Genomic DNA, 24,573 nt, shown 5'->3' on the forward strand with positions numbered 1-24,573 from the left:
AAGAACAGCCCATGGCACTATAGCCCTTTATAGCTTCTCCCTTTTTTTGTTTACAAAGGAGTCACCACTTATCAAGGCCCAAAGGTCACTCGAGGATAATGGTTAATGAGTGTACACAAGTCAATGACACAATATCCTAGTAATTGTTAGTAGTGGAAATTTGATAAATTAGATTACTTAAAGGGGTGGCTCATCAAGAATTTGTTTATGTTGGACTTGAATATGATCAAATTGTAGTCAGTTGGAAAGCAGGGAAATGGAAGAGAGTTCCACAGGCATGTAGTTTTAAGAAAGCAGCTTTGTTCATGGAATCTACGTTTAGGATTAGGCACAGAAAAAGAGTGGAGGAAATTATTGTTAGTGGTTTGAGCTAGACGAGTGTTTTCATGAAAGTGTAGCGAGGGGGGGGCATCGATTGGAGCTCAGACAGGCACCTGCCATAAAAACAGTGATAAAGACAGGCTCGTAATGTCTCTTCTGTGGGAAGAGGTTATAGAGAAGAGGAAAGAGCACCCCCACCAGGTTACGAAGTCTATTTTGAACTTTGTCAAAGTATGATAAAAGGTTTCCAGCAGTTCCTGCCCAGATGTGACGACAGTACTCAATCTCTGGGTGTACCTGACTCTTACTCAGGTAGAGAATTGCATCAGCAGTGAGATATCTACTAGAGCGCTAGAAGGATCCCACCATTTATCCAGCCCAGAAGCTTGTCAAAACAGAGCCTCCCCAAGACGAGAGCCATTCATTTCAATTGATGCCAGATAGGCGATCAGAGCGTTGTGGTAGGGATATCTCCAGAGAAGATCCTAATTTACCTCATATGTGCTTCTGGGTTGCACTTGCTTACACCACTGCATTTATATTTGCCCTCTATCACCCCCACAACAGCAGAGTTACTATCATTAAGAGTATATCTGAGAAAATTGACCACAACCTGTCTGCTCATCATTCAGCTAACATTCACATTTGCGGTGACTTCAATGTCCATAATGTGGAATGGCTGACCCACTTGAACAAGACAGATGATGAGGGGAGGTTCTGTTATGATTTTGCCATTGCCTATGACCTCACTCAGATTGTTAATGAACCTTTCTGTGTGCCCGATACTACCGGTCTGTATGCAGCCTTCTAGACCTTTTTCTCACAACTTCCCCTGAGCTATGTTCATGTTCCATTCTATCTCCTCTGGGATCTTCCGACCACTCAGTTGTATCAGTTAAGATAAAAATGAAATGTAATGTCTTCAGATGTACCTCTCTACCGTACTGTATATCGATACTCTATGGCTGACTGGGATAGCTTCCATACATTTATATCTGATCTACCTCTGCATTCCATGTTTAAAAAGATGTGTCCTCTATAGTATCAAACCTGACCGAATACTTAATTGTAGGCATAGACCGATTTATACCATCCAAAAAATTGCAACAAAAACCTAACAGTCAGCCATGGTTATCCCCAGAATGTGCTGCTGCCATCGCGCACAGAAATCATTTTTTCCATAGCTACCAACATAATAGATGTACTGAGAATAAAGCTGCTTTCAGGACTGCCAACAACCACTGTAAAAGAGTAATAAAAATGCAAGAGAGCTATATGCTCAGTCCGTTTAATCCAAAGTAGCTGAGCAGCGGCTTGGTCCCCACCAGTTTTGGTAAATAGCAAACAGGATCCTGAACAGAAGCATGCGTTCTATCCCAACTATCATCAATGGACCTGAGGTCATCTCGTCAGCATTAGACAAGGCCAAAACATTTGCCAAGAACTTTGCTATTAATTCTACACTATGCGACGAAGGCCATCAACTCCCCATGTTTCCTCCTATAACAGACAACACGCTATGCAACATAGAAATATCTGTGTGTGATGTCACCAAGCTAATCAAGAACCTTGATTCGAGTAAAGCAACTGGCCCTGACGGCATTCAAATTATAGTGTTGAAAAAGCTTCAACCAGAATTGCCCCCATACTTACAAAACTGTTTAAGCGTTGCCTTAAGGAGAAATGCTTTCCAACATCCTGGAAAACCTCATCAGTATGCCCTGTATTTAAGAATTCAGGTGATAGGTCATCTCCCTCTCAGTACAGACCAATAAGTCTGCTGTGTGTCATGAGTAAGCTGCTGGAATCCATATTAAATAAAGAAGTAGTCAACCACTTCAGCAAAAATAACCTTAATGACATACAATATGGTGTCCGTTCTGCTAGATCTACAGCAGATGTGTTAACGGTTATATTTCATAGGATTAGCGAATCTCTCACCAAAGGCTTCATTTCTAGGGCGATTGCTCTTGGCATATCAAAGGCCTTCGATAAGGTATGGCATAAAGACTTATTTCACAAGATTTCCAGCTACGGTATAACTAGAAATGTTTTCTCAATTATTAAATCATTTCTCTCTGATAGGCTCATGAGTAGTGGTTAATGGGCAGAAATCAGAGGCCCATAATATTAATGCTGGAGTCCCTCAGGGGTCTATCCTGGGCCCAACTCTCTTCCTGATCTACATCAATGATCTCCCAAAACACATGCTTAAATCATTCGTTGACATCTATGCTGATGACACGACCATCTATGGCCATACACCAAAGGCTGTAAATGACAAAGTTCTCTCTGATTCTCTCTCCTCTGATCTTGAGCGCATGGTACAGTAGGGTAGGTCGATTTTGGAACCCCGGTGAGGCAATGGTGATGATAGTTGGGGTTTGACATAGAAAAGACCTACACAAAATATTTTTCTCAAAATCGTCATCTTTGTTTGAGGAAATGACTTTAAAAGTTGAAAAATTGAAGTGATTAAAAGTTTTTCGGTGAATTGTCAAAAACGACCCATCATCAAAACAATCCGTACTGTTAAGAAAATAGAATCATTATTTAGAATAATTTTTAAACTACATTTTTAAATAAAATGAGTGAGGATAATGCATTAATAAAATAAATATTAAGTGTAAAGGCAAAATTGTGTTTTTTAAATAATAACGACCAAAGTCCACTTTTTCATTTCAGGAACATTTTTTGAGTGGAAACATTTTAGATTTCACCGTCGCAAAACACGCTCATTATTGATATTGAAAATTAATGTTTATTTATTATTTAATTTGAAAACATTACGATTTAGGCTTAATTATTTCGAAAGGAAAAACGAAAAAGACTTGATTAAAATATATATTATTATATTTCAAGTGTCTGCAGTGAATTTAAACATGTTTGTTTTATCTTTTTTAATTTGTTTTTCTATTAGGTTGACACAAAAACAATATCATTTTTTGACATTCAAATGAACGTCAAAAGCATTATTTTTGCACCAACCTAATATTTCACATCAAATTCTATTTGAAATTTTTATTAAAATATGGTAATACTCCAGTTTTATATTAAAATAACAACAAAAATATAGTCCATACAATTTTATTCTACACATTCTTTATAAAATAACCACGGAAATTTTCAAGTTTTTCTACTTAATAAAAAATACTTTGCAGAAAATTAGTGTCAAATTTTAATTTCTTTTATTTTTAAGGAGTAATTGTTTTTAGCAGTGTTTTTCTTCTAAAATTATAGTTTTAAAATCAGATAGCCCACAAAGATTAATACAAGTAAATAAGGAAACTCCTTTAAAGGTTTTTCGTTATGTGTGCATCTATGTTATTGTGCTAAAATAACTTTGTTATTTAGAAAGCTATTCTTAATATGGGAAGGAGGTTGTATTGTAACTATTCTGTACTTTCACCTAAAAATTTAATAAAAATTAAATTTAACTTCAAAATACTATTAAAAATAGCATAATAACATAGATTCACAAGCACTGGTTTTTCAAAGTCTAAACACTAAACACGCATTAAAAATGGCACAGCTACACCAAGAATGAATCTCTTTATGGATAAATTCATGTTATCGAAGGTGGAGCTAAAATCTGCTTAAAATTTCTAAACTAAACACTACTATGCCTCTGATTTGGTTTGGTCCTCTCTTTTCAATACATCTAATTCCACTCTACAAAGTTTTTCATTATTTATTATAACTAGCACTTATTTCTTTACGTATGAAACTGGAAGATAGCCTAATACAGTTTCCTTCAGTTATAATCCATTTATTTATTTTACTTTTCAGATTAGAATGTCAATAAAAGCATGGCGTCCAATTTTAACCCGTAGTTCATAAAATTTACTGGTCCACCTTGTCATTTGGATGAAACAGTACCCCCAACTTCATGACAAGTCATCCAGTTTAGTTATTTCCTCGAAAACAGTTATCCCCACTTAAAAAATAGTGAGATTTCTAAGTTAATTGCCAAGGAAATAATTAGTATTTGGCAAGCAGTCAATCCAAAATTGCCCTTGTTAAGGGAACATTATATAGGACAGAAGGTCAATATATTTTGCTATAAGAGGGTCAAACAAATTGACAGAAAATCTTTTGCAGCAATCAAAGTGAAAAGAATGAAGGAACAGCTAGACAGACTATTTGATATATTTTCTTGTAGCTGTAAACTTTCTGTCTTGAGATGTGATGACTTTGCAGTAAAGTGCAAGAAAGAAAATTTTCAAACAAGGCACATAATCTGCACTTGTCCTTCTAACAAGGAGGTAAAATTAATTCTATAGATTCACCTGCAATTATGTTCCTTTTTTTGTGGAAAATAAAATATATTGGTATTTATTATGTAATCTGGCTCTATTATTAAACATGCAAATTTTTCAATTTTCAAGTTCCACTAGAAGAACTGCCATTTACAGCAATTTTTAAATTAATTGATGGAACAACAAAAAGCCTAACAACATTTACTGGTCCTTTGGGGAAACTTTGTATCAATAATTATCAAGATTTGTCTCAAGTAGAATTCTAAAAAATTAGTGTCCCTCCCGATCATCATTATCTGACAGCAGAAGAAACAAATAATTTAAGTGTGAAGACCAGAGGCTAGTTTTTGAGTATGCTGTTGGCATTTCTTGTGGAGAAGTTAACTTGGAAAATTGGGCCCTTGAATCAATGAAGATGGCTAACATAAGCCACAAGATTGTGTTTCTATGATAAATTAAACATTTTGGTTAAATTTATCATTCAAATGTATGCAGTTAGTTGGTTTGAGATCAAAACCGACAATATTTTTTTTTTTAGCCAACAGCAGTATATTTTAATATGATTCAGAGAACAAAACAGTTAACTGAAATCCAAATTATTGTTTTAAACAAAATATAGTGCTTTTGCACTACTTCCGGAAAATATAATATCGATGATAAACTCAGATGAATTAGATGTGAGAGAAGAAGAATTTCAAACGATTTTGTCCATTAGGTAAATAAATATTTATCCATTAAATTTTATTAGTTTTCTTAATTTACCCAAACAATAGTTAGTTTTATTTATATTACATCGCAAAATATAAAAAAAATAAGTGTTTTCAAATAATTTTTTGTGTGTGTTGTTTTTTCCAGAAATAATGAACAACTCAAAAAAAAAAAATAAATAAAAAAAAATGAAAAGATTACTGCTATCAATTTTGCAGCCACACACTGGTCAAATTTGATTGATTTTTCTCAAAATGTTGTACATGGGCAGGAAGCAAGACATAGACACATTATTACAAAGTCATCGTGCCAGCAAATTAGACCTTAATTTTCCTCGAAAGGAAAGTATACAGAACAATTTAGTTCTATTATAACAGTTTATATTATTGCATTTAATAAAAAATTAAAATACATGGTTCTGTAACTTGTATCAAGTTGTTATATTGTGTAATATATCTCCACATATCTTTTTGAATTGTGAAATTTAAGACTTAGTTGTTAATTAGCTTTTTTTACAATTTTTGTTTAATCAATGCAGTAAAAGTTGAGATATTTTGCTAGGTGTGATTCATAATTAAAATTATAATTCATGTATATACTTTTCTTTCAATGTATTTCATATAAATATATCAATTTTAATTGAATATTTTATAAAAATAGTGAACTTTCAAAGTCAGTGTTGTGAAAAATGCTATGAAAATGAAGGATTTTTCAGCATTTTTCTACACGATTTTTAAAATTAAATGCTCAATTTTCTGTTCAAGATAGGAATCTAATTTTTGGTATATGTTCTTATCACATCAAATCCCAACTATCATCACCAGTGCCATGTTGATTTTCTGAAAAAAGTTGCAAATCAACCTACCCTAGTGGTACAGTAGGGGGGAATAGGTGAGTGGTTACTTTTAAAGCATCTAAAACCAAGCTCCTATCTTTACATCATCAACGCTCTGATTCCCATCTGGCATCAATTGAAATGGATGGCTTTCGTCTTGGGGAATCTCCATGTTTTGATAAGTTTCTGGGTTTGACCTTTACTCCTGATCTGCAATGGAACATGTACATCAAGTCTGTTGCCAAGGTTGCTGGAAAAATCGTGGGATCTTTCTACCATTCCAGAAGATATCTTACTACTGATGCAATTCTCTATCTATATAAAAGCCAAGTACGTCCAAGGATGGAGTACTGCTGCCACATCTGGGCAGGAGCTGCTAAAAACAGCCTATCCTGCTTTGACAGAGTACAAAATAGACTTTGTGGCTTAGTGAGGGATGACCTTTTCTCTTCCCTGCAACCTCTCTCCCACAGAAGAGACATTGTGAGCCTGTCTTTGTTTTATCATTACTTGCATGGCAAGTGCTCGTCTGAGCTCTAATCTCTCGTCCCCCCTCGCCGCGCTTTCACGATAAACATCCGTCTAGCTGAAACCATTGTCAATAATTTTCCCCACTCTTTAACCGTGCCTAAATCAAAACGTAGATTCCATGAACAAAGCTTCTTTCTTAGAAGTACACACCTGTGGAACTTTCTTCCGTTTGCCTTTTTCCCATCTGACTACAACTTGGATGTCTTCAAGTCCAACATAAACAAATTCCTGATGAACTGCCCCCTTAAGTAAGACACCTTATCAAATCTCAAATACTAACGATTACTACAATACTATCCCATTGATTATTGTACATGCAATAACCCTTATCCTCGAGTAGCTTCTGGGCCTTGATAAGTGGTGACCACCATGTTAAAAAAATAAAAAAAATAAAAATAAAAATAAATTGACTCCGCTCTTGAGGTTCCCTTCCTCACACATATCCGTGGGCTTAGAGGTAATACAGATGATGTAGACTCTTACCTTTTAGTAAACTCCCCGGATATCTTAGCATTATGTGAAATAAACTTATACTCTTCAATCCCCTCCAACTATTTTAACATTACAGGATACCGCCCTCTTTACTGTAAGGACTCGGATAGATGTATGCACGCACTTAGAGTCTATATTCGTAGCACCCTCCCTTAAACTAGAGAGAAAAATCTTGAATCTGATGACCAGGCTTTTATGTGCTTTTGATTTCATCACTGTGTTAGTTACTTATATTTTCTCTGTTGTTTTTTCATCAAGTCAGGATTGTACACTAATCGATCATGTCTTTGATAGTATAGATGCAGCACTCTCCTTGGATAGTAACGCCCAAATTCATACGTTTGGTGACTTTCATGTCCACCATAAAAATTGGCTTGGTTTCTCAGGTTACACAGATGCAGTTGGACGCTCCACTAATAGCTTCTCTATAGCCCATTCCCTCACATAGAGTAATCTTTCCAACTGGCCTACCAGATCGTGAACCTCAGCAGACTTCACTTCTAGACCTATTCCTCACCACAGTACTTGAAGATTGTATGACTAATGCCACTGTCCACTTGGAAACGCAGACCACCTAGTGGTATTAGTTGACATCACATTTAAATCCCAACCTCACGGTGAGGAATCATTGCTCAAAACCAAAAGGTACTACAACAGGGCGTACTGAGAAACCATTAGAGAACACATCCGAGATGCCCCATGGACCGATATCTTCTCTCTTCCTGCTGAACAGTGCGCCAATGAGACAACTGAATGGTGCAAAGTTGGAATTGAAGCACATGTTCCCACACGGAAGTATTATAGCAAGCCCCACTCACCCCCATGATTCATTACAGATTGTGCAGCTGCTATGGCACAAAGAAAGCATGCATTCCGCCAGTTTGTACATCAGAAGTCAAATACAACTAGGCAAAATGCTAGAAATCATTCTAAGAGAGAAATAGCGACACCCAAAAGAAAGCATGTTGAAATAATCAGGGAATGCATAGAATCGCCAAAGATAGAGACTCGTCATTTCTGAAAAATCTATACTAGTGTAGTGAATAAAGGACAATCAGTAATTCCTCCACTGAGCAACAACCAGAAAGTTGCATGCACAGTAACGGAAAAGGCGGAACTGCTGTCCTGGCGATTGCCTCTAACTCCACCTTAGAGCCAACAAACAACTCCTTCCCAAATTTCCCTATGAGGACTAAAGCCACATTAGATGATGTAAAAATCACCCCTTCTCATGTCTGCGATACATGATACATCCAGATCCTTTGACAAAGTCTGCCACAAAGGGCTGCTAATGAGAATTAAATCATACATTATAACTGGACGTATACTAAATATAATTAGATCTATCTTAGACAATAAAAGCACACAGGTTGTCATTCATGGACATGCCTCCAAGCAACATAACATTAATGCGGGAGTGTCTCAAGGGTCGATCTTTAGAAACATTATTATTCCTGATATTCAAAAACGACCTCCCTGATAATGTGTTCGAGATGGGTATATTTGCTGATGATACGATGCTCTATAACATACATTAGGGAAGAAAAGATGTAAATAAATCTAAAACAATGGAAAAATCATTAGAAAATGACCTCCAGGCCACCATTGTCAATCTAATCGGTCCCACTTTATCAACTAAGCTCTATCCCTTGTCCCATCGTCACAATGTTGCATCTCTGTGCATGTTTTAATGGAATGTGTTCTGATGAACTCGTTGCACTTGTACCCCGTACATATCTCCGACAAACCCGTTCAACAATAAGATCTCACCCTTTCACTGTTGAGGTCCCTAGATGCCAAAAAGCTTTCTATTCTAGTAGTTTCTTCCCTTAAACAGCTGGACTTTGGAATTCCCTTCCTGCTACTTGCTTTCCTGGTCGTACTGATATGCAGAAGTTTAAATGTAAAATAAACCAATATCTTGCTAATCTTTCCTAGACATGGTCTCAAAAAGTAGCCTTTTATGTCCAAGTGATAATATGCCTTGTTAGGAGTTAACATTAAATAAATAAATAAAGCTGGTTGAGTGTATATGTGAGTATATTTATCATACAAGTGAATGTTAAACATAAAAAATGATATACATGAAAAGTAATTATAAAATGCTGAATAGGTGTGGGAGACTGGTATATGGATCTGCAGAATAGATTTCCACATAGTGGTCAAGGAGTCGGAGTCTAAGATATCAAAGGAGTCGGAGTTTCACCATTCGACTCCGCAATCCTGGTTTCATCTGTACTATAAGATTATTCTAATATGATCTGTTAACTCCACTCCAACATTGCTCTCAGTACTTTAAAAGACGATTTTTACATTGTTTTTTTAACCATTTGACACATCCCAAACCATATAGTGTTATTATGTGTGGTAACAATCTGCTTCAGTTTCATATATGCAGTTTGAAGTGTTTCGTCTAATGTAGTATACAGATCTTCAGAATTGTCTAATCTACTCCCTACTTCCTTTGTTCCTGCTCATTTGCTTAAATTCACTGTTTTGATAACTGATAATAGAGCTTCTTTCTCAGAACTGCAGGCTTGTAGTACTCTTCCTGCTGAATGTTTTGCTACAACCCATAGCCTTCGTCTTGAAAAAACTAAGGTGAATAGGCATTTGCTGCCTTTGCAATAATCACCTTTTGTTCTGGTTAGCTCCTTACATTAAATTGCTTCAAACATGAAGCAATTCCCATAAAAATAGATCCTCTAGCATTTCTCTCTTAACAAGCTTTTTTCTTAGGGGATTCCTTTAGATTCATCATTGGCGAGATCCTTCCAGTGCCTCTCCCCTGATCTATGTAGCTGCTGCTTCATAATCTCATGGTGTTTTCTACTTCTTTAAACATTTTGAGTATTGTCATAAGAAATATTGCCTTCTAAAAATATAAATCGTTATCTTTTAGCATTTTTTTTTTTATCTAACAAACTTCGTTCACCTTTTCACCACAAGTCAGTTTGCATTTAACCTATAAATTAGTCTCCACCTAGCATGATTTGTATTTTTTTTCTTTTCTATCATTTTCACGCACAAAATATCTTGTAATGTTGAGCTTAAAGCTTTTTGATTAAATGCCTCATCTCCGCTTAGTCTTGATTTTGTGTTCACAAGTTTTTGAAACTGTTTATTTTCAGTTTTAACATTTAGCTATCGATAAACCTCTTTCTAAAATACACCATACCTTTGTCTAGATTGACAGTAGTTTATTTGACTGTCAGAGGTTAACATATGCTGCCATGAAATGTATATGCATTCCATGAGCCAAGTTTCTTTTCCAGAACTGTCCGTCTGTGGAACCTGGCTAGCTATAAGATGGTGATCCTCAAATCAAATATGAATAAGTTCCTGCTGAGTCATCCTTCTTTTAAATGATTTAGCTTGACTCTAGTTTCATTAGTGATCATGCGTCACCATTTACCAAACACTTAACCCTTATCCTAGAGTGCTTCCTGGGCTTTGATAAGTGGTGAAAAAGTAGAAAAAAAATCAGCCAGTACAGTAAGAACTAACCTGTATTTCAAAGCTGTTAATCCAAGTTGAACAAATTGTTTTAATTTCTTTTCATTTTATTTGCATGTAATCTAAATTTCAGAATAAGACATTGATTTTTTTTTTGTTTTAAATATTTTTTTATACTTGTAAAATATGTTTACATTTTTTGTGTCTTTTTAAATCTGCAGACGTTTGTCCAATGCCATGGAAAATAACAAAGTAATGCGAAACAAAAGCAGAAATAAAAACAAGAACTCACCGAACAACGCTCAGTCTGACATCCCTTCATCATCCACCCAGAACTCGCGAGGGGGTGGCGGAGGTGGCGGTGGAGGCACAAATAGTGTCAGTCGGCGGCAGCGTCGGTTGGAACACCTCAAGATGGATAGAAAGCAATTAGTCTTATGGAGACGGCCATTACGAACCACAAAATATTTCCTATTAGAACTATGGCATTTACTTAGTACCTATACAAAAAAGTAAGTAGCATTTACTTTTAAAATTCTATGCTTCTTTCTTCTTTAACTTAAACTTTTAAAAAAATTTAATAGATTCTTTAATATGAAGTTTATAATTGATATGATTTTAAACAATCATCGGTTTCGGCCGAGTGTTGTTCAAATGTTGAAATGCTAAATTGACTTTTTATTTTATTTGTTTTTTTTTTTTTATGTAATATTTTTAGTATTTTTTACGGTGATATTAAGGGGGACGAGTTTTTCTGATAATTTTTATTGTAATTCATTGGCTGGGTATTTGATTAGCTAATGAAAAAGCGCTATCGAAAATAGAAGCAGACGATTTTCGAATTGGAAGAAAGTAAATAAACAAAAAAAAGCTAACAAGTATATTTTCAAACTCACCAAACAGAAAAATGACAGACACGGAAATAAATCTATGCATGTTAGAAAAAGAAATGAAAATACAGATGCAGACGATCTCATATTAGAAGAAACTGCTGTCCAAAAAAATGAGGTGCAAGAATTGTAAACACAAATACTACTGAAAAAAAGATTGTGTATTAAGGATGGTTTCTCCTGGAGATGCACAAATGGACAGTGCAGACAATGGATATCCTTGCGCACAAGGTCGTTTTTTTGCGTGATCCAAGTTAGATTCCAACAATAGTAAAAATGATTAATTTGTGGGTGTTCGCAATGGCTACCCTGAAGAACGTGGAGGGAATGTGGTATTATATCAGAGCACACTTACAGACTGAAAGAACTTTTTGAGAGAAATTTGCCAGGAGTATTTCCTTAAGAATTACTGGCAGATCAGAGGCCCAGGGCACACAGTCGAAATAGACAAGTCTCTATTCAACCGTAGGAAACAAAGCGTAAGGAGAATCCTCAAACTGCTTTGGGTCTTCAGCGGTTATGACATCGTCAACAAGGAGGGTTTTCTCGTGACCGTACCAAATCGCAATGCCAAAACCCTCCTTCCAATAATAAACAAATATATTCTGCCGGGAACTACAGTTGTATATCTGACTGTTGGAAAGGCCTATAAGTAGGAGGAGAAGGATTCCACCACCTGACAGTGAATCATAATATGCATTTTGTAAACCCTGCAACAAAGGTAACAACAAACCTCGTCGAGAGGATGTGGAAGGAAGTAAAGCAGCCAAACAAGCAAGAATGTGGGACCAATCGGGAGCTTCTAGGTACATATTGACTTGAATTTATATGGAGACAAAAATTCAGGAATGATACTTTTGTCTCCATCATAAATAACATTTCCAAAAGCTACTCTGTTCTTGGGAGCTTCCTTCCATTTCCTCTACCCCATCTCCTCCCCCTTTGCCGTTGATGGCCGATCAACAGTTGACCAAAGTAAAGATTCCTAAGGAAATATCCTCTTCTTGGGAAAGTTCTTTTAGAATTAGAAATAAAAATGTTGATAAATATTTTGACAAAAATAAATCAATAGAATAAAAATTTTTTCAGTCCTTTTATGGTAGGTTTTTGTTATTTTTATTTGTATTTTTTTTTTCTGCTTTGTTTGTTTTTAAATTATTCTCCGTCTGTTACAACGTTTGGCTGAAACCGATGATTGGCGGTCTCGCACAATGCATGCTTAATGGGAATTCCTCGAATCCATGTTAAATTATGCAAGAGTACGGCATTACTTTTGGAACACCCCTCATAACTTATATCTGGCCAGTTCTATATTGATCTCTGTTTATCTCAAACCCTAACCCTAACCCTTATTACTCTCGCCCATAATTTCCTTATTTTTTTCCTGACAACTGACCCTGCCATCTATTTCTACGTCTAACACCAAAACACTTATCCATTCTTTCAATGTGACCATACTAACAAACTCCTCTTTTTCATATATCTCTCTACATTGTAATCAGAGTTAGGGTTCTCATTACAAATTCATTGTATCATTTCTTTCTAAGTAATGCATATCCTCAACTTTAACTAGCTGTTTCTCTTTCATATATCACATTGCATGCACATTTTAATTCAATACTGTTGCATATATACGAATAATTAACACTAAACATTAATTTCTTATGAACTGTTTACCAAAAATAATTATGCAAATTAGGAATGCAAATATATATATATATATATATATATATATATATATATTCAAGCAAATATTATTAAATACAACGGAGACATTTTGTCTTATAATTCTTTTTTTTAATTTTTCAATTTTTCGTATTGTCTTTTTTGTTTCAAAATCAAAAATATTAATAAAGGATCCATACATGTTGCTGTTACGAGCGCTTTCGATTCGTCCACGAATCATCATCAGGTGTTAAAAATACAGGATTGCGAAAATGAGGATTAAAAATAAAAACTAAAATATATATAGTCTTTACAAACATTTAAAAAAAGAACATAGCTGTCCCCCATCCAATGTTAGAAAGGTCCTCGTTGACAACACAAAAATTATACAACGGGAAAATAATGTAAAAAAATTAAAGATTCTTGAAGCGTCGTACATTAGAACTCTTCAACCTAATATAAATGACATTGCATTTCAAAAAAGCAGTAACGTTCTGAAATGTCTTGCGTAGTCCGTGTTGGACGGACTTCGTACATGGTGTCTACGAACTTGCTGGTTTTAACACTCGAATTTTTAATCGACTTTTATTCTTAATCGACTTTTATTTTAACTCATCACTGACTATATATATTTTAGTTTTCATTTTTAATCCTCATTTTCGCAATCCTGTATTTTTAACACCTGATGATGATTCGTGGACGAATCGAAAGCGCTCGTAACAGCAACATGTATGGATCCTTTATTAATATTTTTGATTTTGAAACAAAAAAGACAATACGAAAAATTGAAAAATTAAAAAAAAGAATTATAAGACAAAATGTCTCCGTTGTATTTAATAATATTTGCTTGAATGAAAAAATGCTGCCTAAATATACCAATATATATATATATATATATATAAAATAAAATAAGTTACAATAAGTTTACTAAGGTAATCAAAATGGTAAACTTAAAATATATTATAAATATTAAAGAGTTAATATTTACAAGTAAAATAAACTCAGCCAGATATAAAAAGCTCAATAAAACCGAAAAGGAAATAGAGCTTATAATATGAACAAATGATTAATAAAATATGTTAAAAGACATAAAAGATATTTTATTAATCATTTGTTCATATATATATATATATATATATATATATATATATATATATATATATATATATATATATATATAGTATTCAAAATTATACTAAATTATTGATTCAAATAAATCGCCTGTTTTGATGGTAACACAGGAGTGTTATATGAAATAATCTTTTTGCATTTATTTATATACTAGCAGGTTACCTGGCATTGCCTGATTATAAAATACACCTAAATATATTTTAATTTATGCATATTTGATATTATATAACCAATTCTGTATTGATTATTGTACCCAATATATAGTTTTTCAAAGTTAAAAAAAAAAAAGAAAAAAAGACTTTAGTGCCATCAGCTAAAATCAAAATTATAACATTTGGATCTCCAGTGGTATTCACTTCCATCTGACCTAATTTCAACTTGGTAGACCAAATATTCAGAGAGGAGTTTGGTAGACTTTTCGCACACACCAATAAGCTCACATTTAAAGGTTTTTTTTTTTTTTCTAGACCAAACAAGTGCAAGATTTTTTTTTTTTAATAAACATTTGTTCATTAAAATTAAATTCTTTTGAATCATAAAATATCCTTCTTCAGGAAATGTTTCTTTTTTTTCTTCCATGCCATGCTAATGTTAATGCTTGACATGTCCTCAGATGGATTTCGAGATTGAAATTTTCAAGTCTGATTTTCAAGTCTGATACTTGGCTTGAAGACAGCTGGGTCAATTTTTATGAAATTTCACATGAAGGTACATTATGTGCCTGGCAGTATTCTTAGATAGGTTTTGTATTGGAATGTTTTTGATGATTATTAATTGAAATAATCCGATCAATAAAGGTAGATCCCCAATAAGAGCAGGCAATCAATCGATTTGATTGAAAAATGGTCGATTTTACTGATTATGATGGCAATAAAATATGGGAGTGTAAAACATTCGATGATCATCATTCAATTACGAGCAACATCGGGTCGGATGATAAAAGGCTTTGGATAATCAGATTTCAAAAGGCATATTTTAAAAACCAAAGCATTTTAAGTCCTTAACATACCATGGATTGATTTTAACACTTCCTTTTTCATGAGTAAATCATTATCATATCTTATCGCAATAGAAATTAACCCATCGTATGGCGGTGCTGTTTGCCTCCTTAAGGTCTTGGTTTGAGCAATGAGGACCCAATCGACAGTTTTCCCTAAGGTGGTGCATCGTTTGTACCTCTCCACATGGACATAAAGGTGAGGTGTCTATGCCCCACTTGTGGAGATTGTCTTTTGTTTTGCCTACTTTAGCTCTGGCTCTATTTAGAGTCACCCAGTTTTTTCTACCAAGGTTTGAACCCTGGGGGAGTGTTTCTTTTGGGTCTGGTAGGGCTTCATTTTTATTCCTGCTGTTATAGTCTTGCCATATACCCATGAGTAAATTATATGCCCTGAAACCAGGATATTTGACCCAGATAAGTCATTTTGAATTTTTATTTAATCTGTTCTTGACATCAGTTACCATTATGTCACAATTTGATGCGATTAAAATGTCATCGACCCATGAAACTAAAATCAGTAATTTATGGTCCTTGTTTTGGGTATACAAACAGGGGTTCACTGGGAATTGTTTGAATTGTTGTTCAATCATATAATCATGAAATACTGTATGCCAAATTTGGCTGCTGTCTTAGACCATACAGTGATTTGTTAAACCTCCACATGCAATTTTTATTTTTCATCATGCATCCCTCTGGAGGGGTAATATAAATTTCACAGTCTATCTGGACATTTAAATAATAATTTTTTACGTCCATTTGATGGATGTTAAGGTTATATTGTGATGTGATTTACAATAAAAGTCTGATTGTAGTTAGGTTTGTAGTTTGTGAAAACGTAGAAAAATATTTTATGTCATAAATCTGAGAGTATCACTAAGCAACAAATCTAGACTTGTACTATTCATCGTCTGACACTGTAGTCTTTTTTGAGAAGAAATGACCTGTTTATCCTTAGAGAGAGGCACTACTGAATAGGTATTAGTTTCTGTTAAAGCCTCTATTTCACTTTTCATTACTGACAATGTTCTGAGTTAATTGCTTTGGTGTATTATCCATGGAATAGCAATAGGTTCACTTGATAATCTTCTAAATTGTCGACCACAAAAGAGCGGGTCGTCTTCTACTTCTTTTTGGGTAATATTCTGATGAATTTTCGACATAAGCATCATCACTGTCATCATTATTGATACTCTTGTCCTCGTCAACGGCGATTTTATTGTCATATCTTGTTTTATGAATTTGAGGAAATATTAATTCATCCTCTTCATATGATGGATTTTCATCTTTGAAATTAAATGTATCTGAATTTTATACATCAGATTATTTTCATTTTATTTTTGTCTGGAAAAAATACTAAGTAGGCTGGGCTGTTTTTGTCATACCCAAGGAATATACCTTGACCGGTTTTGCTATATAATTTGCTTTCTATATCTATAAATGTGAAGCAAGTTGAACCAAATACATGCATTCTTCTTAAATTTGGTTTTCTACCACAGAAAGCTTCATAAGGTGTTCTAGATGCTCTTTTATTAAAGGACCAGTTGCATATGTATGCAGCAGTCATTAGTGCATACGCCCAGAGTTTTTTTTTGAGTTTTGATTCAATGACTCGACATCTTTCCATTTCAATAAGTGTCCACCATGATCTTTCAGCTGTTTTGTTTTGGTGAGGTGGATTAGGGACCGATTTTTCATGTTTGATGTGATGGTTAATTAATAAAAGTTCATAGTCTTTATTAGTGAATTCTATAACATTGTCACTGTATGAGGCCATGTTAGCTAAGTATTTTTTAGTTGCTAGCAAGGTATCAGATTTGTTCTTTAAGAAATAGACCATTATTAAATTGAAATAATTGTCTACAAAATTTAATGCATACCTGAAGTTTTCTCTGTTCATCGGTTCCACAGTTCAAGTCACAATGTACCAGTGATAGGATTTACGTATAGAAATATATATATATATATATATATATATATATATATATATATATATATATATATATATATATATATCAGTTTTTGAAAATTTTATAAGTTTGAAATCTCAGCAACTATTGATCAGAATTTAACAAATAAAGGTTCGTTAGAAAGGTAATGACCTGAATAGTAAGCTATGTGACATTTGTACTTAAGGCCTATTTTTGTCACTTTTTTACAGTCATAAAATGTTTCAAAGTCATTTGTTTTCCTAGTTCCCTAATTACGGAATATCTGATATTTCCCCAAAACCTTTGGCCTTGATGGAGAAGAGACTAAAACTTGCCGTTATGGTTTCAAATGATCTTAAATAACATCAAAGGGAGACTTGATTCCAAATATTTCTCATATGCTATATCTCCCCTTTTTGTTTTTTTTACATGAAGTAAATTTCAGTGTATAAGGATTATTTGATATTGGAGATATTCATAATAGTATCCCATTTCCAAAAGAGAGGAAATATAACATGTGAGAAATATTTAGAATCAAGTTTCCCCTTGCTGTTAATTCAATTCATTTGAAACCATAGCAGCAAGTTTTAGTTTCTTCTCCAAGCTTGAGACTGCTTGGTTGGTATTAATAGACTTTCTTGTGTGTGTGGCGATTTGCTCAATTGGTATAGTGCTCATCTTGCATGCAAGAGATTTGGGTTTCAAATCTAGAGTTCAGATGTGTCCAACTGATTGAGCCCAAATGAGGGCGAAACTTGAGTCTTGGGTTTCCAGGTTGTTGGCTTGTTGACTCTTGTGAGCAGCGACATTGAAAGAACTTGCATAAAGAAAGTAAAACTCCTTATTTGAAAAGATAAAACAAAAAAGTTAATGTATAAATTAATGTGAAAGGAAAAAGAAAAAAACGTTTTGAAAATTGATTTGCATCTTCTTTTCTCATTTGTCAGACATGTTGCACATATATTTATTAACATATATATTATCAAGTGGATGAAAGATTTACAGGACTCTGATTGTTATATCCACAATGATTATTTTGGAAATATGAGATTTTGATATTGCATCTCATCAGGACAGGGAATTAACTGACGAATATGAAGATATGAGTTATACAATGCACACACTTTTTATTAGTTTTACACAAGCATTTATGTAAGCCAGATGGACTCTACTTTTGTATAAGCTGTATTGTCTGAAAAGGTTTCTAGTTACTTGTAACTAACTGGCTGGAACATGCTCTTGAATCTGTGCCTATCAATTTCCACTGGTTAGTCTCCTGCAAGACCAATGACATTTTTAATCAGTAGGATGCTTTAGTCATAGTTTGTATATATTTTGATATTGGTGTCTCAAAACTGACCCCTTTTATCCTTTCTATATTTAATATCTCTGATTTGCATGAAATTTGAACTATAGATCCTGAAGACCATATAAAAATTAACTTTAAGTTATGATTCACCTAACAAATCTTACATTACTCTTAGAAAGAAGCAACATCGGAGACATAAAACCTGGTATAATATTAATAACAGTAAAGGTGAGTTGTAACTTAAAAAAAAAAAAAATTGTATCATACCTGTTATAATTATAACATCAAACACTTAAAATTATTGTTTAAAAACCATTCAGTTGGTTTTTCGATTTTAATTATGTTTAAAACATTATATTTGAACTTCGAATCCACTTCACTAATATTTGTGAAATTTGTGAATTAGATTCTATGCCTAATATATATATAATAAAGGATATATATAAAGATGATCAAGTCTAAACAAATATATTTGCAAATGAAAATATGTAATTGTTTGCATTGACAAAAAAAATGTACGTAAACGTTTTTATATTTAATTTTTTTTAATTTTCAAAACCTAAAATTATAAATCCATCTTAAGAAAACAATTCCAAAGTAATTGAATTTATTGAATCTATAATCGAAAAGTATAATGTAGCAAATTTTTTTAAAAACTTTAATATATTTAAAGAATAAGTTTTAATATAAGGTCGATCTGAATTGCATTTTGTATTATATGGACAACTATTCTCATATTGATTGTGATGCTTGATATTTTAATATATAAAGTAGACTTGTATTGCTATAAAACAATGAATTTAAGTATTCTCATCTTGTGATGTTCACAACATTTTTCTTGGTCTACAAATTTGGAATTTTAATGCCAAATTCTACCCCCACTTTTTTTTTTGACTCAACAAGGATAGATTGTTCTCATCCCTTTAGCCATGACTAAGTAGAAGTGTTATTTTGTTATTCATAGTTAGCATGACCTATATATATATATATATATATATAATTTTTTTTTTCCAAGTATTCTATGTATTTAAAAAAAAAAAAAAAGAATTTGTTTTAAATTTAAAAATCTTTTGTCTTTCAGATTGTTACAAAGAAAATTTTGGGTGCTTGGAATTGTGTTGGTAATTACATTATTAAGTGTAGTTTATAATCTAAAAGGACCTCATCAACCTTATTTAGCAGTTTTGGAGAAAACATTACTGTGGTATGCTTACTGGGTAGGCCTTGGCTTTCTTTCCTCTGTCGGCCTTGGCACCGGCCTACACACATTTGTACTATATCTGGTAAGTTGGTTTCTTTTTTATCATTTTCCATTTTTTTTCTGAGGAGGAAATTTTTCTGTTTGTATTTGTATCTGACATGTGATAAAATAAATTCTATTAGTATCATATAAAAATTAAGTTAAAAATCAACTTTATGATTTTAGGAATAATAGTAAAAGAATTATTTACTAGAATACATTTTCGATTCATCTCATAAAATTAAAAAAATTGATCCTTATTAAATATATAAAATAGTAATTGTATGTGTGTATATAATATGATATCAAATGTTTATAGCTACAGATACTAGTGTCTCATGCTTTAGCATTCATCAGTGTATGAAATGATAATTACTGCTGGTTGGGAGATTCAAGCCCAGTTACAAGGTCAACCTTTGGCTTCATTGGTTAGGATGTTACCCTGAGCCAGCAGCAATTAATATAAGAATTAAGGGAAATTAAACATCTATAAATGCTAAATGCAAGCATACCAGTAAAGCAGTCTGAGTATTTGATGATCAAAAGCCTAATGTTGCATATCACTAGTTGATTCCCTTTAGTTAATTCTCCTGTAAGGGCTCAACTTCAATTATCTTAAAGAAGGCTTATAATTATGAATATCAATTTTATATGTAGATTACTGTTTTATAAGTAAAATGATAAATATTTGTTGATATTCAAAAAATATATGGGTGATTTTCTAAGGTAAAAGATCTTCAATGATGGAAAAAGCTATTAACTGTATTTAAAAAATCATATATATATATATATATATATATATATATATATATATATATATACACATGGTTGAATTTTTTTCTTGTTCTGACATTGGTATTAAGAGAAAACTTTTTCTATTAAAAAATTAAAACTAGCTTGATATACTCGATTATAAATATGCGGGCCACTACATGAAGGTTAACTAATTTGCATATTCTTTTGGAAAACAATCATTAATTAATTACTTATTCATTTTTTATGGTTTCTTATAAGATGATTGCTTTCATTTCACTATCATGCTGAATTCATCCATGGTTTCTAAATTCTGCATACATAATTTAAGATGTGTTTTAACACACTGAAATATTTATATACATATATATATATATATATAAATCTATAAAAGAGACCTTATCAGTGTATGTGCAAAAAGTTTCTACCAAACTCCTATCTGAATATTTGGTCTATAGAGTTGAAATTTTATATATAAGGTATTCGGATCTGTAGCACACTTTTGATTAGGTTTTAACTGGCAAAAATTGCTGCTAAAGAGGTAAAATCAAAAACAAAACAGTTGACCTTGGCAGGAGTAGTCGACTAAATCTGTTTAAATGCACAAATCTACATTCATACGTTAAACCACATTATTTTTTTAAATTTTTTTTTTTTTTTTTTTTATAACTATTTCTATGCATATGGGCGTGGCTCAAAGGCTATGAAATAAGGCTGGAGTTATATATTTTGGCTTCAATTCTAACTGATGGCACTCAAGTCATTTTTTTTTTTTCATGTTTAATATCACTAGTATGTATTGGGTACAATATAATAATTGAAATACGTAATCTGCATGAATTAAAATATAATATTTAAGCCTATCATGATCGGGCAACACTGGTCAGACTGCTAATGTGTGTGTGTGTGTGTGTGTGTGTAAAATAAACGAGCAAAAAGAATATTTTCTTGAATAAAGCAAACCTATCAAGATAGAAACTTTGCTAGGTTAAGAGAACAATTCATAAATTAAATTTAAAAGATAAGGAATAAAAGTTATGCAGAACTTTATTGAATCATCAGGTCAATAAGGATAGAAAAGAATTTCTTTAGGTCATAGCATTTTGAAGCTAACTGCTTCTCATCAGGACAGGAGAAAAAAATGGCATCATAACACTATATGGGTATACAAAAATATAACCGGCATTTCTGGATCAATTCCAAACATGTGGAAATTGTTTCTGTCTGTGTGTGTGTGTGTGTGTGTGCGCATTTCACCACTAAATTACTCTTTCAATTTTCAGATTCTCGAGATTTGACATAAGGGATATTGAGATTTGGGAAAATCTTTTTAATCAGTTTTCGGCCAGAAATTTGGCTGTCGAGGGATCAAAGTTCAATGATTTGACTTTTGAAAACTTTATCAAATTGTTCCGCAAATTTTGGGTCTAAACAATTGAAAGTTTAGATGTGGGTTACTTGGACATGGATCTAACTTTTTAACTTGATTTGAGCCTAAAAAAAACTGTTAAGGGGTAAAAATTGGGGTCAAAGTTAAAAAGAAATTTGACCTCTTAGCCAATTTTTGGTCTAAACATTTGAAATTTTACACAAAGTGTATTCAGACATGGGGCAAGCTTTTTAATCAGGTTTTGGCTGAAAATTTGGCTACCAAGGTGTTAAAGTTCCAAAGATTTGACCTTTGCAGTCTCTAGGAAACTATTCAATCAATTTTGTGTCTAAACATTTAAAATTTTACATAAAGGATATTCAAACATGCAGCAAGCTTTTTAATCAGTTTTTGGGCAAAAGTTTGGCTGCCAAGAGATCAAAGTTGAAAGAGTTGACCATTGCAGACTCTATCAAACCCCTCCGCCAATTTTGGGTCTAAACACTTGAAATTTTAGATGTAGGTTACCTAGACATGTGCCAAACTTTTTATTATATATATATATATATATATATATATATATATATACTAGCAAAAGTACCCGTCGTTGACTGGGTTCAAAAACAGCCTACAGAAAATGGACTCTGATTTATGAAAGTATGATAGGTTATGAAAAGGAAGGGTTATTAAGAGATAGCTTCGAATTTGGGGGTATCAAAACCAAAGCAAAATATTATGAAATAAAAATATTATAGATAAACCCCATAATTTATTATACCATACCTGTTCACACTGAAACACTTATCACAATATTCTGTGGATCTATATTAAAAAATCTTGTTAAACTTTGTGACATATTTCCATTCTATGGAGGTCAGGTGCGAACGAACAACCCATAATTTTATTATACCATATTTCTTCAAATTGAAACATAATTATCAAAGTATACTTACGCAGATAGATATGAAAAGTCTTTATTAAAGTGTGTGCCTATTTCCATTCTATGAAGGCCAGGCGTGAACGCAGACCCCACAATTTTATCATACCATCCCTATTTAAGTTAAAAAATACTTATCAAAGTATTATTATGTACATCAATATCAAAAACACTTGTAAACGTTTTTTTTAATTTTTAAATTTTTTATTTCCATACTTTATGGACCAGCAGCCCCCACAATTTTAATGAATCATCATTATGCCAGATCAAACATACCCATTCCTGTGTCTCGATACATCTATCATTATATGTGATCAGTTTTCTATAATAGTAAACCATATAGGAGCCTATTCGTGACCAGACACACACACAGACGTTCAGTTTTATATTATAGATATGTGCACATAAAGCTATGGACAGTACATAGCCCCCAACAAAAGCTGGGTTGAACTGCTAGTAACGAATAAATAAGTCTGTATTCCAAATTTCATGATGTTGACTATCTTACAATTTATTCCTTTAATTCAGTTGACACTTACAATTTTTGACAGTATCTGTTTCGTAGCACAAAGTCAATTACTTAATTATTTTATCAATCAGTGAATCTATTTTGCCCTTAACTCATCAGAAGAAATAGCAATAATCAATCCATTAAAAAGAAATAAAATGTGTTTGGGCATGATTAAAAAAAAATCTGAAAATTGAAATAGAAACTGCAAATATTTTATAGTTTGCTTACATTACACCATTTGGAAATTAGAAATAAAGTCACTAAAACCCACATATTCATATAAACAAATTACATTAATTTAGGTATATTCTGCCAGAAATGTTCTATGTATTAATTAGTAAATTTATTATTTATAATTAATATATCCATATTTACCCAAATAACAATTTATAATTAATATATCCATATTTACCCAAATAACAATGATTATAATTAATATATCCATATTTACCCAAATAACAATGATTATAATTAATATATCCATATTTACCCAAATAACAATGATTATAATTAATATATCCATATTTACCCAAATAACAATGATTATAATTAATATATCCATATTTACCCAAATAACAATGATTATAATTAATATATCCATATTTACCCAAATAACAATGATTATAATTAATATATCCATATTTACCCAAATAACAATGATTATAATTAATATATCCATATTTACCCAAATAACAATGATTATAATTAATATATCCATATTTACCCAAATAACAATGATTATAATTAATATATCCATATTTACCCAAATAACAATGATTATAATTAATATATCCATATTTACCCAAATAACAATGATTATAATTAATATATCCATATTTACCCAAATAACAATGATTATAATCTTACACATGTTTACATATACAAAACTTAAAAAAAAAACTTTTCTCTTTCTGGTTGTATTAAATTATTTATTAATCTGAATTCCAAACTATACATTATTAAGTTCTTTTTACTTACTTGTCTTTATTATTGCATAAATAATTCTTTGTATTCCTTAATTCTAAAAATATATTATTTAGTTGAAAGTTATGAATTTGCTATATAATCCATTAACATAATTGTTTACCTTGAGCCAAAATATTAATAATTCAATTTTTTATTTTAAGCATAAGAGTTATTGTCCTTTGATCAAAACCTCAAATATGATTTTTTTTATCCTATCTTTCTTTTTATCTTCTATCATTCCTTCCACTTTCTTTTTTCCTAATAAATATTTA

General features: G+C 32.3%; 1 protein-coding gene across 10 annotated transcripts in view; it reads left to right on the forward strand.

Annotated features, from left to right (window-relative positions):
* Positions 1-24,573, forward strand: part of LOC145241418 (vacuole membrane protein 1-like) — a 258,682-nt gene that overhangs the window by 157,260 nt on the left and 76,849 nt on the right. For all 10 annotated transcript variants that reach the window (XM_080104569.1, XM_080104397.1, XM_080104818.1 and 7 more), the window contains 2 exons: positions 10,824-11,114; positions 19,607-19,808. In XM_080104569.1, coding sequence (XP_079960695.1) covers positions 10,824-11,114; positions 19,607-19,808 — 493 coding nt within the window. The remainder of the gene's footprint in view (positions 1-10,823; positions 11,115-19,606; positions 19,809-24,573) is intronic.

Source organism: Euprymna scolopes, chromosome 1, assembly GCF_053919585.1.
Source record: "Euprymna scolopes isolate OS-2025 chromosome 1, ASM5391958v1, whole genome shotgun sequence".
Classification (NCBI taxonomy): domain Eukaryota; kingdom Metazoa; phylum Mollusca; class Cephalopoda; order Sepiida; family Sepiolidae; genus Euprymna; species Euprymna scolopes.